Source organism: Merops nubicus, unplaced genomic scaffold (assembly GCF_000691845.1).
Source record: "Merops nubicus isolate BGI_N331 unplaced genomic scaffold, ASM69184v1 scaffold6152, whole genome shotgun sequence".
NCBI classification, from domain to species: Eukaryota; Metazoa; Chordata; class Aves; order Coraciiformes; family Meropidae; genus Merops; species Merops nubicus.
In genome coordinates, this window is record NW_008595511.1 from 77,092 (window position 1) to 92,550 (window position 15,459).

At 34.1% G+C, this 15,459-nt stretch overlaps 1 protein-coding gene across 1 annotated transcript in view; it reads left to right on the plus strand.

The window, feature by feature from the left end:
* GPATCH2 (G patch domain containing 2) overlaps positions 1–15,258 on the plus strand; it is an 83,637-nt gene extending 68,379 nt beyond the window's left edge. Inside the window, exons 5-7 of the mRNA XM_008936062.1 lie at positions 10,723–10,787; positions 11,844–11,883; positions 15,184–15,258. Of these exons, the coding sequence (XP_008934310.1) occupies positions 10,723–10,787; positions 11,844–11,883; positions 15,184–15,258 (180 nt within the window). The remainder of the gene's footprint in view (positions 1–10,722; positions 10,788–11,843; positions 11,884–15,183) is intronic.
* The last annotated feature ends 201 nt before the right edge of the window (positions 15,259–15,459 follow it).

Here is a 15,459-nt window from a genome sequence, read left to right on the forward strand (position 1 = left end):
AAAAAATAAGGATTTTCTGATACTTTAATTATTTACTTCATGTGGAAATTCTTAGGTAGGCTGCTATTAGCATTCTTTGTGAGCCCAGTCTTCCTACTGTCTCATTCTCCTGGAAACAGTTTAGGCACTGTCTGCTTTTTGTTGTCCAGGCTGCAATATAGTTGATTGGATGGCCCTTTTAAAAAAGAAAAAAAAAAAGAAAAGAAGAAAGGTAAGAAGGTTTTCTTGAAAATGAAACGTGGCTGTTTCAAAGCTTTAAGGCCATGCAGAACTGTAGCTGTTACAATAGGAATCCATCCTGTGGCTGAGAGGGAGAGAAGAGTTGGCATAGCAGATCACCTCTGTCTGGGGTGCTAATCCTAACTGCTTTCCCAGTCACTGGAAGTGTAGTAGTATGGAAAAGATGGGGGAGAGAGAATGGGAACTCACTGTACTTCTGTCTTCTATGAGCCTTTTCTCCATGTGGTAGGACTGTGGGCATCAGTGCAATGGAGACACCAGGGTATTCTGTTTAATTGCAGTGACTGGCCATTTACTTATAATTTATTAAACTAAATTATCTTTCTCTTTTGAAAATAAAAAGACATTACTTGTCTGCATTCTAGTGATAGTATTTTTCACCCTTTTCTGATAACAGCCAAAATCTGATATTAACATGTCCAAATATGCTCATGGCCACATAGATTAATAGAACTGATGTTAGCTTGCTTAAAATGAGTTTTAATGTATAAGTAAAACGAAAAGACTTTAAAACAAACTATTTGGCTCAAAGCTCCATTTATATGGTGTATGTTTCAAGCTAATAATCAGGGCTTACTGTAGGTCAGCATGTCATATCCCAGTGGTGTCTAGTGAGATGGAGGGTTATCTTATATGTCAGCTAGATAACCCTGTGAACAATTTTGAGCAGTAGAGATAATGGGACTGAATTCTGAAATGAGGTAGAACTCTGAAATGGGGCCGAATTCAGAACAGGAGCTGGAAATATCACAGAGTACAGCATCGTATGTGAGCACCGTGGGGGTGCTCGTGAAAGCAATCACCTTTTAGCATCACGTTTGACAATAATCCTTCTTGATAGGGTGCAATTAAAATGTAGGAGAACAGCAAATTGGATACATGTTCCTACAGAAAAGAAAGATGAAGTACAAAAAATAACTTTCTTACTACTGGTGCTCTTTTTATAATCTGTTTGTTTATTTCAATACTACATGATAATCTAATAAATATTTTATACCATGTTTTGGACAGCTTTTACCCTCCTCTTTTCAATTTGTGCTACTCACAATTATTGTGGTTTTTGTTTAAAATTAGTTAATATTTATTCTTCTTTTTTCCTTAATAAAAATATAACTTCTACGTACTTAGAGGAAATTATAGGTCATATTTGTGGAAATAGGTGCACTTTCATACTTTGTGTGTTTATTTCTTTATTATTCTGTATTGTACTGGTTTTAATTTTATAGATAAGAAAAAGGCCAAATTTGTTGTGCATTTATAAAAAAATTATGTGGTCTCTGGTTTCATACTTTCTCAGATGATGCAACAGGCTTTCTAATTGTGCATCTAAATCAAACCATTGTTATCATAATTCAAGTAATTCAGTCTTCATACAAAAATATATAACTTATATAAACAAATTATACAGTACTTGAGTTTCAGGTTTGTTTCCACCTTTCAAACTAACACAGTATATCCTGCTGAATTCCTTTATCAGCTTTTGGAAAATGGACTTATGCATGTATATATTTACAGCATATATTTTGACAAACCTTAGGAGCACCAGTATTAAAGGTATTTTTTCCCCACTGTCTGTTCTATCACTCGTGTTTGTATCTTGTTTTATTTCTATCCATAGCCTGAGTGAATTATTTAGCACTGATGGGCATATTCTTTCTGTTAACATCACACACTTGATAACCACAGTTGTAACTCATAGCAAAAGCTTAGTGACTTCTGTAGCCTTTGGTCAGCCAGTAGAGGCCACTCATTGCTTGCTACTGAAGCTGGGCAGTGATTTGGAAATGGAGATTTTGTTGTGTGTATGGTTTTTTAAATCCACTCTAAGCAAGCCTATGCTGCCATGAACTGTCATAGCATCACTTATGCCTGCAAAGAGTTCTGAGTAATTCTGCTTATATATGTAAATGTATTTAATATTGACAATTTTCCGTTTCCTATAGTAATTCCTGTGGCAGTAGGAATAAAAATCACCTTTGGTAGTATACTTTGAGCAGTCTTAAAGCAAATGTTTTGATGACATCCTTTGTTATTGGTACAATCTTCACCGTCATAAGTAAAGAAAAACTATTACAGTTTACTGGGGAGGTGGGGGGCAGGGGGAAGGAAGGTTTTGTTCGTGTGCTTTTGTTGATATTTCAAAATGAGAAACTGAGCTGCAGAAAACACCTTACCAAAGGCCAAACAAGCAACCCAGCAGCAGAGCAAAAATTGAACCTTCATCTCCCAGGTCAAAGCTGGTATCCTAATCACTGTTCTGCTCCTTCCTCCTGTCAATATCAACATGTGGGTATCTTTAGTTATTGATTATAATTTTACAAGTAAAAACATTTATTTCAGCATTTGACATCATTCATTGCAGTCTCAGCACTACTGAAGTCAAAATACTGTTGCCTTAGTTAAGCTTCTTAGAAATGTTTTATATCTAATCAGACAGCTAAAATATCATAATATGTTGCGCTTTTTTTCTCATAAACAGCACATTACTGCAGCATTTGATTAATAGCTGTATGTGTTCAGGGAAATCTGGTTTCATTTAAATGAAATTTGTTAAATGCTAGCTATTTACGGAGTAATGGAGTAGCAAAATTTTGACCATTGTTTTGTTGCCATATCTAATACAATACAGACAACTGCCCTGAAGATTTTCCTTTTCTTAACATAAAAAAAAAATTGAAATAGTGGTGCTGTGTGGTGAGTTTATGCAGTGCTGATTATCTCACATTTGCCTTTTAACAAGGAATTGGTTTAATTTAAAACAAAAAAGGTACAAATTTCTCATCTATATTTTCTTCTTGAGACTTACAAATTGGTTCATTTTTTGCAGTGCTGAGAGCTGTTGTTAGAGCAATGGTGCCTCATAGTACTTTTTCATATTGAATACTGGGAATCTCAAAAGAAACTTTTCTACTGACTTCCTGGCAGATTGGCACTTGCATCTTTCACTTTTCCTGTTTCTTTCTTTACAGACTAATTTTTTTTTTTTTACATTATGCACTAGCACCTATTTTCTCTATTATAATAGCTCCTAAACTGTTACTGTGTCACATAGCTAAAAGCAGGTTGTATACACTAGTGTGTATCCTTACAATGCATCATTGAACTTATTCTGTCATCTCTAGTGTATAAAAGCTTGTCCCTTTGGCAAAGATTTAGGACAAATCATGGTCTTTGACATTTTCTGCAGGTGTTACCAATTAAAAAGTAAAAAATATCTTACACACAAGCCAGTCTCCTTCAAAAGTTGTTTGGTTGGGTTTTTTTTTTTTGTTTTTGTTTGCTTTGGGTTTTTTTTTGTTTTAAATTTATAATTATCTAACTGCAAATTCAGATTTGATGTTAAAAGCAACCGAGAAAAACGGTAACAGCAAAGATTTACAAAGAAATCCCCAGGTTTGCTTTTATACATGAAATTTAAAGTTTCCATCTTTCTCTGAAGGAGCTATATTCAGTAGTGGAGTTTTCTTCTTTTAATCTCCAATGGCATAGTAGTTCTTCTCTATCTCTTAATCATTCAGCTGAAAACTGTATACGAAGAGAGAGAGAAGTATTTAGATTAGTTGCGTGAAAAGAAATGTAGAGAAAAGTCTTAGTGTTTGAAATCACTACAGAGATTGGGGAGCTGGGACACATTCTTTAGCTCCAAGAAACTTACTGATTCTCTTTTTTTTTTTTTTTTCTCCAGGGTGTGTAACTTTTTTTTTTTTTAAATTAAAACAATAAAACATATACAAGGAGGTGTGTGTTTACTTTGGGATTAAAATGCACATCTTTTGACCTATTTTTCTTTGAGTTTTTTTCCTTCTTTACCCCTTGCATATATTTTGCAAGCAGAATGGCAAAATTGTATTGATTTTTTTGCAACACTGTGTTAATAAGAGGTCAATTTTAAAGAGTTATAACTAGAGTAACAAGAAATTCGCATAGAACATCTCTTCCAGTGAAGGATGTCTCCATAAGGACTTTATAGATTTTGATGGAGCATCACTTTAAAGGTGGTCTCTACTTTAGAGATGTTTCTCTGGAATGGTCACTCTGGGCCCTTCAGCAATGGTGCGTTTGTAGATGAAATAAAAATGTAATGGTAATGTCAAGCTATGGTTATGGCAGTGATTCACTAATGCATACTGTGAAAGCTGGCTTTATTTTCTTAGTTTTCTATATTGCTCCAAGTCACAGAATCACAGAACGTTAGGGGTTGGAAGGGACCTCTGGAGATCACTGAGTGATCCCCCTGCCAGAGCAGGACCATCTAGTCTAGGGCAGGTCACACAGGAACACATCCAGACAGGTCTTAAAAGTCTCCAAGGAAGGAGACTCCACAACCTCCCTGGGGAGCCTTGTCAAGTGCTCTGGAACCCTTACAGGAAAGAAGTTCTTCCTCAAGTTGAGGTGGAACTTCCTGTGCTTGTGTCCATTGCCCCTTGTCCTATTGCAGGGCACAAGTGAAAACAGGTTGCCCCTTTCTTCTTGATAGTCAGTCCTCATATATTTATGCTCATTAATTAGATCCCCTCCTTTGTCTTCTCCAGAATAAAAAGCCCCAGGTCTCTCAGCCTCTTCTCACAGGGCAGGTGTTCCAGTCCCCCAGTCATCCTCACAGCCCTTCGCTGGACTCTCTCGAGTAGATCTCTGTCCCTCTTGAAATGGGGAGCCCAGAACTGGACACAATACTCCAGGTGAGGTCTCATCAGGGCAGAGTAGAGGGGGAGCAGGACCTCCCTTGTTCTGCTGCACACATTTTTCTTAATGTACCCCAGGATACCAGTGGCCATTCAAGTCAAAGAGTTAGTTGCTATATTTTTTTAAGATGCATTTCAAATCCAGGACTTTGCTTATTATAGGTGATTTCCAATCCTTCTAGTGAAGAAGGGATGTAAAATGAGTGATAATAAATTAATACTGAAAAGAATAAGCAAATACTCTTTTATTAGCAGAATAAAATGTAGAGAATAGATTTCTTTATTTATTTCTTTGATATAGTTTGATTTAATTTCATATAAATTGGCAATTACAGGCCTGTGAATTATGGAAGTACCATTGTGATACTGTAATTTCCACTGCAAAATCATGTTTTATTAAATCCAGGATTTGATTTTAATTGTACTTTGTGTTGGACAACAATTTGTTCTGCAGAAATTCCTGCCTGAGAAAATTGGATTTGCTACTGAACTTTTAAAATTGTATTCATCAATATAGTTGTTTTAGGGAAAGGGAAAGATTCTATAAATGTGTGAACATAGAAAACAAGTATCTTCTGGAATTTAAAATATTTGGATAATATAGTTATTTTTTACATGTGTTAATCTGTAGTTGTAGATCATAGTAGTTAGTTTACAGAGTGGAAAAAGACAGTTATTCTTTCATTTAGATAAGTGCTTAGCTCATTTGTATAATCAGTGTTCAGTAATTTTTTTCTGAAATTTTACTAGTTTTGCATACTATGAATGTGACTCACTGTGATGGCCAAGTTAAGCATTCAGATCAAATAATTCTGAGTGATTTATGTGGATTCTTTAAATACATCAATAGGATCATTTAGATTAGAAAAGACCTGTGAGATCGAGTCCAGCCATAAACCTGACACTGCCAAATCCACCAAATCATAGTAAGGAAATAACATCCTGTCAAAAAAGAGCTCAGTAATGTCTTTTCATTGTGTGTGCTATGGAGTGTTTGGCATAAAATCAAATTTAAAATACAAAAAAATAACACTTTCAGTATTTTAATATTACTTAAATTGTAAGAAATTTATTTTTTCAGTAATGGAAAACATATTTGAGGTGCAATTATGAAGAGGACATAGTCTGTAATTTTTCAAAAATTTATTTTCTAAGCTATGTAAATTATAAAGAAGCAGCATACTTGCTCACTTGGTTGTGTGATAGCATGGGAAAAAATGAGGGCAAAGGGGTATGGTGGAGTATGTATTTTAAGGTCATTTGTAGTAGTTTAAGTATTAAAAAAATACTGTGTATGGAACACATCCCTACTTGGGAGCCCTGTATTGTGTTTTAAAAATAATCAGTGGTTTTCCATGAGCTATTCATTAACTGGACATTAAAGTAAAATATACTTCAAATGAGAAGTAAACAGGATGTTAAGTAACAATTTAATGTATTTTTGGTTTGTGTTACCTTACTGTATTTTTTGTTGGCACGTGGTAGTACCTTTTCTTTAAACTACAGCACGTGTCTATTAAAATAGCACTATAATGTTTATTTTACTGAAAGATCCATAGATTGATCCACTAAATGATTCTCTTTTCTTTAAATAATCTTTTGTGTAGATTCCAGTCTTGGATACCTTTTATTCTATACGTACAAAGCGAACAGTAGTGTTCGAGCAACCTGTGACTGTACTGCAGACAATTTGCTCCCTCTCACTCAACATGCTTTAATTTTTTATAAGCCCTGAAGTGGTCAGGAAGTTGAACTAGATGATCATTGTAGGTCCTTTCTGACTGAAATATTATATTCTATATTGTTAGCATTTAAAAATAACAGTTACTCTGCTCAACGTTATTTCTTGTCTTTTTCCATTTAATCCCACTATCTTTCCATATATCACTTCTAAAGTTCGTTGTGTGTAATATCTCAGAAAGAACTGTACTATGTAGTGTACTTTCGAGTGAACCCCCTTAGTCCTGAATACTTTTCAATTTTACTATGTCTGTCAGTATAAGTCATAATTTCTAAGGCAAAGCAATCTTTGCGCAACAGAAGTACTTCATCTTTGTGTTGGAGTATGTGTGTTTCAGAGACTAAATAGTATGCAGCTACCACCTTGTCACCTTATTCAAGCAGTGGTAAAAGGCCAGAAGAAATTAAGAGTTCCAAAGATGGTGGTAAAATTCACTCATATTAAAGCAGTTATATCAACTGTAGATTAGATTATCTCTTGTGCAGTGTGTTCCTGGAGAGACTTTGAACAGGAGAAAGATAACAAGCAAGGAGCCTCAAAGGTTTCCCTGGTTTCCCTTTACGCTCCTTATTTCGCTGCTTTATGCAGCTAAGTCACAGTACAGATTGCAACACATTTGGGCTGTGTGGAGAACCGTATTTCTTTTATACTTTTTGAAGGTTAATATTGTTCCTCATCCTCTAGGACATCATTCCTAGTCATTTGCTACATCTGTAAGATTTTTTTTTTTTTTTTTTTTTTTTAAAGCTGCTGAGCTTAATTAGAGGAAATAGAAATAATTCCACCTTTTTTATTAGTTATAGTTATCTAAGTTCCTGTATGAGTGTGATGTTCAGTTATGGGGTAGTGCAGCTTCTAAAAATACAGACTATTAAATATACTGCTAAAAAGTTTGAGAGAGGTTATTGGTCATTTCCTAGACATTTTAATGTCTCATAGGAAGGAACTTTTAAAGACAGAATTCTGTTCGTGTTATGTATTTATTTAAAATGTGACATGGCATTTTTTCCAAAAGTTTATCCATCAAAAGGCTTGAAAAAAATATTACCATAATTACATTATTAGAAACAAATTTGCTGCATTTTTTCCTGTAAAGCATGTGAGAAAAGTAGCCAACAGCACTTGTTGAACTTCATCAAAATGTGCTTTTTCATATTACACTTAACTTGCCCGTGGCTCAGGTGTTTTGTTACAAAATAAAAGGCAACCCCTGCCTCACTTTTTTTTGAGGGAACAGTAGCATAAAGACATCAGACATAAGCAAGGAGAATTTGATGGAAAGGAAGACAAGTCCATTTCAGTTCCAGTGTCTTTTCTCAGATGATTCAGTCCTGATCCCTTTGATGCCTGTGGTGAAGATCCGTAAGAACCATAGGCATCAGTTCTAACTGTACGCTATCAGCTCTGTAATATTGTGTATTCACAGCTAATTTAGCATACAAGTGTTAAAAACTAATACCCTTATGTATATAAGAAGGGTGTTTAATAGTGTGTAAGAATTGACCATTACCAAGAGGGCTGTTGTTAATGAATGAATTTAAAGTTTAAAACTGGCCTGATCTCTGTTTTCTTAACACTTCCATCACAGCAGTTCTGATTCCGACATACATGTAGGCACTCAGACATGCACACTAGCATACATTCAATTGGTGACAAAAAAATTCTTATTTGTGTAAAACTCAGGTGCTGTTTGATTTTAGTTAACCAAGGGAGTGCTTGTACTTTTTCCCCGATTTCTTCTTGTGCATTGGGATTTCATTACCTGCAACAATTCTAGATAACTATGCATTTTTTTCCACAAATAATATGAACAGTTGAGCAGGTATTTGTTTTGATTTTGTCAGCATTCAATTTCATGCAAAGATCTATATGTATGCATTGTGAGTTTAGTTTTATAAATATTCTGTGGGTGTTCGGTAACTGAAACTATCTGGGGTGTGCAAGAGAAACCTGAGCAATGTACTTTGTGATCAGTTATAACTTTGTTCCAAGCAAGTTCATATTCTCATATAAATTAGTGGAAAAACATACTTCTGTGGTCTATAAGTTGTTTTAAAACTGGCAATTTATCAAGTGATTTTCCTTGAAATTTCCATGCTTATTAAATTTCAGATTATGTATTTTGAGTAAGCTGGAAACTTAAACTTGTTTCCATAAGCATGGCTGCAGGTAAACAACCAATTTTAGTCCAGAAAATAGCTTTTGCTTCTGTCAACATGTTGTTTATTTTCTCCCTGAGATAAAAAGTTCAGTTTTCTGATATTTGTACCAAGATAAAGTCTGTAAACAAGATTAATATAGTGTGGAAAAGGTTGTCAGCAGCCCTGGCAAAGGAAATAAGTTGCCTGTACACAGAACATACTGTAAACTGAATAAAAGTGTCAGGTCCACCATGAGATAATGTGATCATGAACCTCTAACAAAGCATGACATAGGCACAGTCGGCTTTTCTTATAGCCACAGTGTAGAAAATGGATTACTGTATTCCAGGGATACCCACTGGAATAGCATGAAAACCTCATTTTGAGATTAATGCAGGATGTAACTCTCAAGAGCTGAGCTCCATGTTTACTTGTAGTGTTAAAGGAACAGTCTAGTTATTAATCTTAAAATTTGGAAATTGCATATTAAAATACTTGTTCACGTCTCTAGCTCTTTGTGAATTGACATTTCTCGCTGTTATTATTAGGTGAACTGTGACACTGCAAAAGTAACATTTGGTCAGTGTTTTATTATTATCATGTGGCTATATGATGCCTCTATAAGTCTGATAAAAGAGGAAGTTCTAAATGTGGGTAAAGCAGTAGGTGCATGTTCCTCCACGTAGCCACCGTGCTTTCCTCTACTCAGGATCTGTATGCTTACATAGATTTTTCTGCATTAAGACAAATTCCTTCAATCCCTATTAACCAGGAAAGTGATAACACTTCAGGGTTTCTCAATTTGGCCCCATGTGACATCATTCTTCAGGTCAAAGAAACAGATTTTGGTCAAATACTTTAGCCACATGCAGCTTTTAAATTACTCAGTGAGTGTTCTTTGAAAGTTTTCCAGACTTGGAGCTGCAATTGCCCTGGCTTTTCTCCATCAGGACACCAGATGAGTAGGAATATTTTTCTTTGAAAGTTGAGCATATTGTTCTTTTAACAAGGAGTAGGATGCTTTTATCTGTGAATCTTCTGTTTATGTACTTTTGGCAAACCTGAGCCATATAAATGTATTATCGTCAACTTTTTGTGGTCTCCTTTCAAAACTGGCAGAACATGTGACTTCATTCCCACCTCTGGTCATCTACTGACTATGAAACTATCTCCAAGGAAGTGAAAATTCATTACTGCATTCTTTCCAACAGGAATAGTTTGCCTTCTGCTCTGGTTCTTCAAGCTTGAGTTTCATCAGATGGTCTCTTCTGCTGTTTCCTACTTATATGTGCAGACAAGATATTCTAAAAATAAAAATAAAGCTGTTTGAATGTATTCTTGAGCAATACCAGAGTATCATCATCTGCAAAAGTCTGTGTGTGCTCTCATGCATTCTTATGGCTATTCTTAATTAGGCGCATTATATGTTTTTTATTTCAGTATATATAAAGTACTAGACAGGGACTACAGTATAGCATGGTAAAAAAAATCTTTTAGCTTTCTATCCCACATCAAATTCAGAAGTTTTGTGGTGGGATGCAAAGGTTATGAAAACTTTTAAATAAATTTATTGTTGTATTATCTGTAAATAAGGGTAGTATGTTGAATATGAGTTTCAAAATGTCTAACTTTCCTTTTTCAGAGATAAGGTGCTTCATGAACTTTCCAGAAGTAACTTACGTCTCTGACAACTGTAAATGTCTGATATGCAATCAGAATTACACATTTTGGTAAATCTTGTACAGTACTTTCTGCACTCAAACTAAAATTGCAGATATTGCTAATTGCATTTACTGTATCTAGTGTACCATCTCTATTTTGTATTTAGTATTTGTGATATGTTTTCCTAATAATCACTGTGTCCCTGTGCTACCCCATTATTCAAAGCCTTTTTTTTTCCCTACTTTTTTTCCATTAGATAACTCCAGGACCAGGTGGTAGTAGAAAAACAGTTCACTTGTCCCAGGATTCTCTTCACCATGAGTGAGTGTCAGTGACGGGAGTTATAACTTTATTATTGTTTGCTTGACAGTCGCACCTCTATCCCAAAGTCACATTTTACATTAACTTGCTAATGTGTGTGTTAACTAAAGAGGCTGTGATTTCCTAGGTTATTTCTACCCTAAAATAATTCTACTGCTGTTTAATGGGTTTTACTTAAGTTTATTTTATTGAAAGAAACAAGTAAATAGGTAATACTATAATAAAGGGAATAAACAATATCATAAAAAATCAGTAGCAAAAAGCCATAAAACTTTCAGATTTGTGACTTAAAAAAAAGACAAAGAAAAAAAAAGACCAGACCATTCCATGGAATCTGCTTCTTCTCAATATCTTATTCAAAGTAAAAACTTTAGTGTCATTATATGGCTGCTGTGGGGAAAAAAAAATGAGAGTAAACTGCATTGAATTTAACTACTTCAGAAAAAGCATGACTAGTTTATAATCACTGAGGGAAAATTCCCATTGTGAGTTCTTGTCCCTGCGTGTCAACATCTTAGTCCAAATTGTCATCACTAAGAAGTAAGCCTGCCAACAGTCAAAACTGCACACCTGTATGGAGATGTGAACCCACTGAATTTATGAACTTTGAATTTCACTTTATATTCAAACTCAGTTTGTGAAATAACACATTAACAACTACCAGGTAGTCCACGGTCCTTAAAAATCTTTTCAGCTATAATTATTAATAAACACTTCAATACTAAATATGGAATTACTTGTATTTATGGTACATGCATTGTAGTATATTAAAATACTGTAATTTATCTATTATTTTATATAATAACCTATAAAACCTAAGTATAATTACCTACGAAGCCAATAGCTGCTCAGACGTGAAATTTGTGGTGCGGTCTTTCAAAACTGTTACAGACTTAGAGAGTTCAATAAAAATATCCCATTAAAATAAAGCATAGCCAAAGGCTGTGTTTTCCTGGCAGACAATAAAATACCCCAAAGCACGCACAGACTGGTCATATGACAGCATGTGCTTTGTTAGTTATATTGTTAAACCTGTCTTTTCTTTTTCTCCCACAGCCACTGGTTTAGCCCTGGGGCTAGGAAGGAACATAGCCAGGTAAGAGCTGCTTTGATCAAGAACAGTTTGAGGTATATAAAAGAATTTAACTACCTCTACTCCAGAGGTAGTGGGCTAATATTTAGGAAATAATAAACAAAGCAGTATGATTTCATATTTTCTTGTAAGGAAACATGTTAACAGCAATGCATTCCCAAAAGTCCCTTAATTAAAAGTCTTTAATTAGTCACTTAATTTCAGTTAAGTATCTTTGAGTTTTAACAGGTTAAATGAAAAGTCTGATTATTTTTCTTAATGATTTTGTTAATCATAGTGTCTCCAAATATTGCATTTCTCGAAATTATGGAAAGCAAAATATTTGACTCACAAAATCAAGAAATACTGAACAGTAACAAGAGCAACAGGCTTCTACGGGAAGATCTTCAATTCCATTTTTCTATATTTCATTGGTTATAACAACCACTGCAGTAAAAACATAACTGTTAAATCTCCATGATTGTGCAGATATTGATGGAAATATTTCAACAGTTTGTCTGCTGAGCCTCTACAGTGTAGTCTGCAGGAGGTCCAAGCCTAGAGATGTGGTTGAGGGAAGGTGAAAACATGTTCAATATTTGATTAGCAACATGGTGCTTTATTTCTTTAGCTTGTCTTCAGACGTGGAGGAATATCTTTCTATGGATGGCAATAAGGTCTAAACAGGACATACTATCCAAGAACTACAAAATGTGAAAAGTCTGTTTTCATTTCATGAAAGTGTAACTAACTTCAGCTATTCAGCAGAAGTAGCTGAATATGTCATCAGTAGACTGAAATTTAAGATTGAAGTTCCATAGTACATTTTTTAAGTTGGTAAAAGTTTCTAGAACACAGTTGATTTCATTAGATCTGTGCCAGTTTGCTAGTACATTTACAAACTTCAGTAGATTTGAAACTTCAAAAGGAATTAAGAACTACAGAATTTTTGGAGGGTTCATTTTAGGACAATCGATCATGAACACTTGTAGCTCCAGTAAGTCAGTTCAAATCAATGCATAGTCTTTCCTGTCCCCTCCCCCTTCTTTTGAACTCTAGAGTGAGTTGAATCTCTCAAAGTTATATTACTAATCCAAAAATGCCAAAATGGATAAAACACAGTACAGTGTTAGCTGTAAATTGTGAACCTCTAATTTGTAACAGTAAGATGACTGACAATATCTAAATAGCCTTATATGAGTCATGTTTAACTCATTAATTTGAAACACATTTCCTAGTAGAAAAAAACATTAAAAAGAGCATTTTAAATATAAGTATGCTTCATCTTAATTAAACATCACAAACATTTCTCTTGGGCTAATCTTTATCCTATTCGTGAAATTTGAATGCTATAAGTAGTCAAATTTGCTAGATTAGAATGAGTTTCACCAGCTGATATATTGATTGTCTTTCATAACAGAGTGGTTAACTGAAGATGTACTGTTTATTTCTTTAAAAGATTGTAAGCTTAAGACAGGATGGAAATTTCCATGCTGAGAAATACATTAACCTATATCCTACATACTGGCAATATCCATTCAGCATAGAGTGTGAGAAATGTCTGCTTACCTGGTATACAAGGACAAATTATTTAATTTCCTTCAGATAATAGTATATTTGAATTAATTTAAAATTTTATGTCTTTCTGTCATATTTCCTAAGAGCTATGTTTTCAGAGATTATCTGAACTTCACTGTATTTGTAACTTATAGATTACTAATGAACTGTGAGGTAAAGCTAAGGTCATCAAATACTATAGGTGCTACTGGCACATATTAATTTAGGGATTTGTTGTCCAGTAAAAGAAGTGAGAATCATGGTGCAATGTAATTATGACAATTGTGACAGCCTATAACTTTCTCACTAAGTTTATCAAGATCCATGGTGTATTATTATTTGTTGCATTGGTTTACTACTTTCTCTTTTAATTAATTTCTGGAGTTAACGTTGTTATGTTGGAACACAAGTAATTAGCTAAATTTAAAGTCTTGCAACTGGTCTGTATTTGTACATGCTATAACTACAGTTTACTTGTCAACCAAATAATGCTGATAATAGTAAGACTATTCTCCTTAGTTTGATCATGAAATAGTTACCTATTGTGTGAATGTCATGCTGTAAAAATTGTGACTACAATTAAATATGACTTGTAAGTACTTCTCTTCATTGACATCAAGAAAATTTAAACATTATTTTGCAAAAATGTATCAGAATAAGTTGCCCGACGTTTATGCATCCTTCAGATTGCCTTTTAAAACCTGACTGCAGTATTTGCCCACATCTGAGAACTAGATAGTTGAAATGACAAAAAGCATTCCTTCTATAAGTAGCAAACTTTAGAGAGCTGGGAAAAAAATTAATCAAGTGTAATCTTATAGACAGGTGTCACTTTTTGGACTCTATGCTCATGTACAATCTTAAGGTATGGTTGATCAAGTCATAAAGTTCATAATTTCCTAATCTCCAGAGGACTTTTTAAATGTTTGTTGTTAATATTAGATCCATTTACCTGTAGTTTGTTTCTAAACGTTCTTTCATTCTACACTTCCTTCAATATATGATTAGTTTCAAGAAATATCTTTATTTTTTACACTATTTTTAATTCCTTTAGTGAAACTTTTTGGTAGTTGCTTTTGCAGTTACTGCCACTTTACTTAGCCTGACAAATATTGTAATGCTGGAAATAGACTTCTGAGTATTGGAGGTAGTCTGAATGAAAAGTCTTCCTCTATTTGTCTAAAAGTAAATAGAGTAGACTGGAGCTTGTTCCAGAAGCTGAGTCACTGTTTCAGGTAAATGAATCCTTCATTAGTCCTACTTCCCCACTATTATGGGAAGCTTTAATACTGTGTTTTTGTTGATTCTGCAACTTTCAAATTACAAAAGCTCCTGGGGCTTAGAACAGTTTATAACTGTTTCAAAACTGCTTTGGCACAAGTGCCAGCCTGAGCAATTTTTCATAATTTAAGTGTTCTCCAACACTTTTTGTTACACAATTCTGCAAATTTAAATTGAAATTGTGAAAACTGTAAAAGTTTACAGATAAGTTAATTATTAAATTGGGAACTGAATGGCATTCTAATATGATTTGAAAATGTTTTAATTTTTACGTTTTGATTATTTACGTGTTTAAATTGGTGGATATATCTTGAAATATTACTATTATTGTAAAATCCTATAAGAAGTCCATCTCTTTGAGTCTTAGGTGAAAACTATTGAAAGATTGCTTAAGACAGAAAAGAATGGCATTGTCAGGGTAACGTTTGTTAAAAAGCAAATAAAGGCATTGCTTTTGAGACTGTTCTGAACATTTTTTTTTAATAGCTTCAACTTTTGCGAGACAACCGATCAGAGAAAGGACACAAAAAGAACAGCTCTGTGAAAACAGCTAGCAGGTAAAAATAAATTTCATTGTGATGACTTTTTTAAAAACAAATCTAGTTCTGTCCTCTGGTTTCTTTCCTGCTTCTCAAAAGACAAAAAATTCAGGAGTCTGCTTTTTGGAGGGTTTTTTATGTACCTGTTACCTGCTGAAACTATTCTGCCAAATAATTGATTTAATTCTAGTATTTTTAAAAAGTAGAAACTCCAGCAATAATC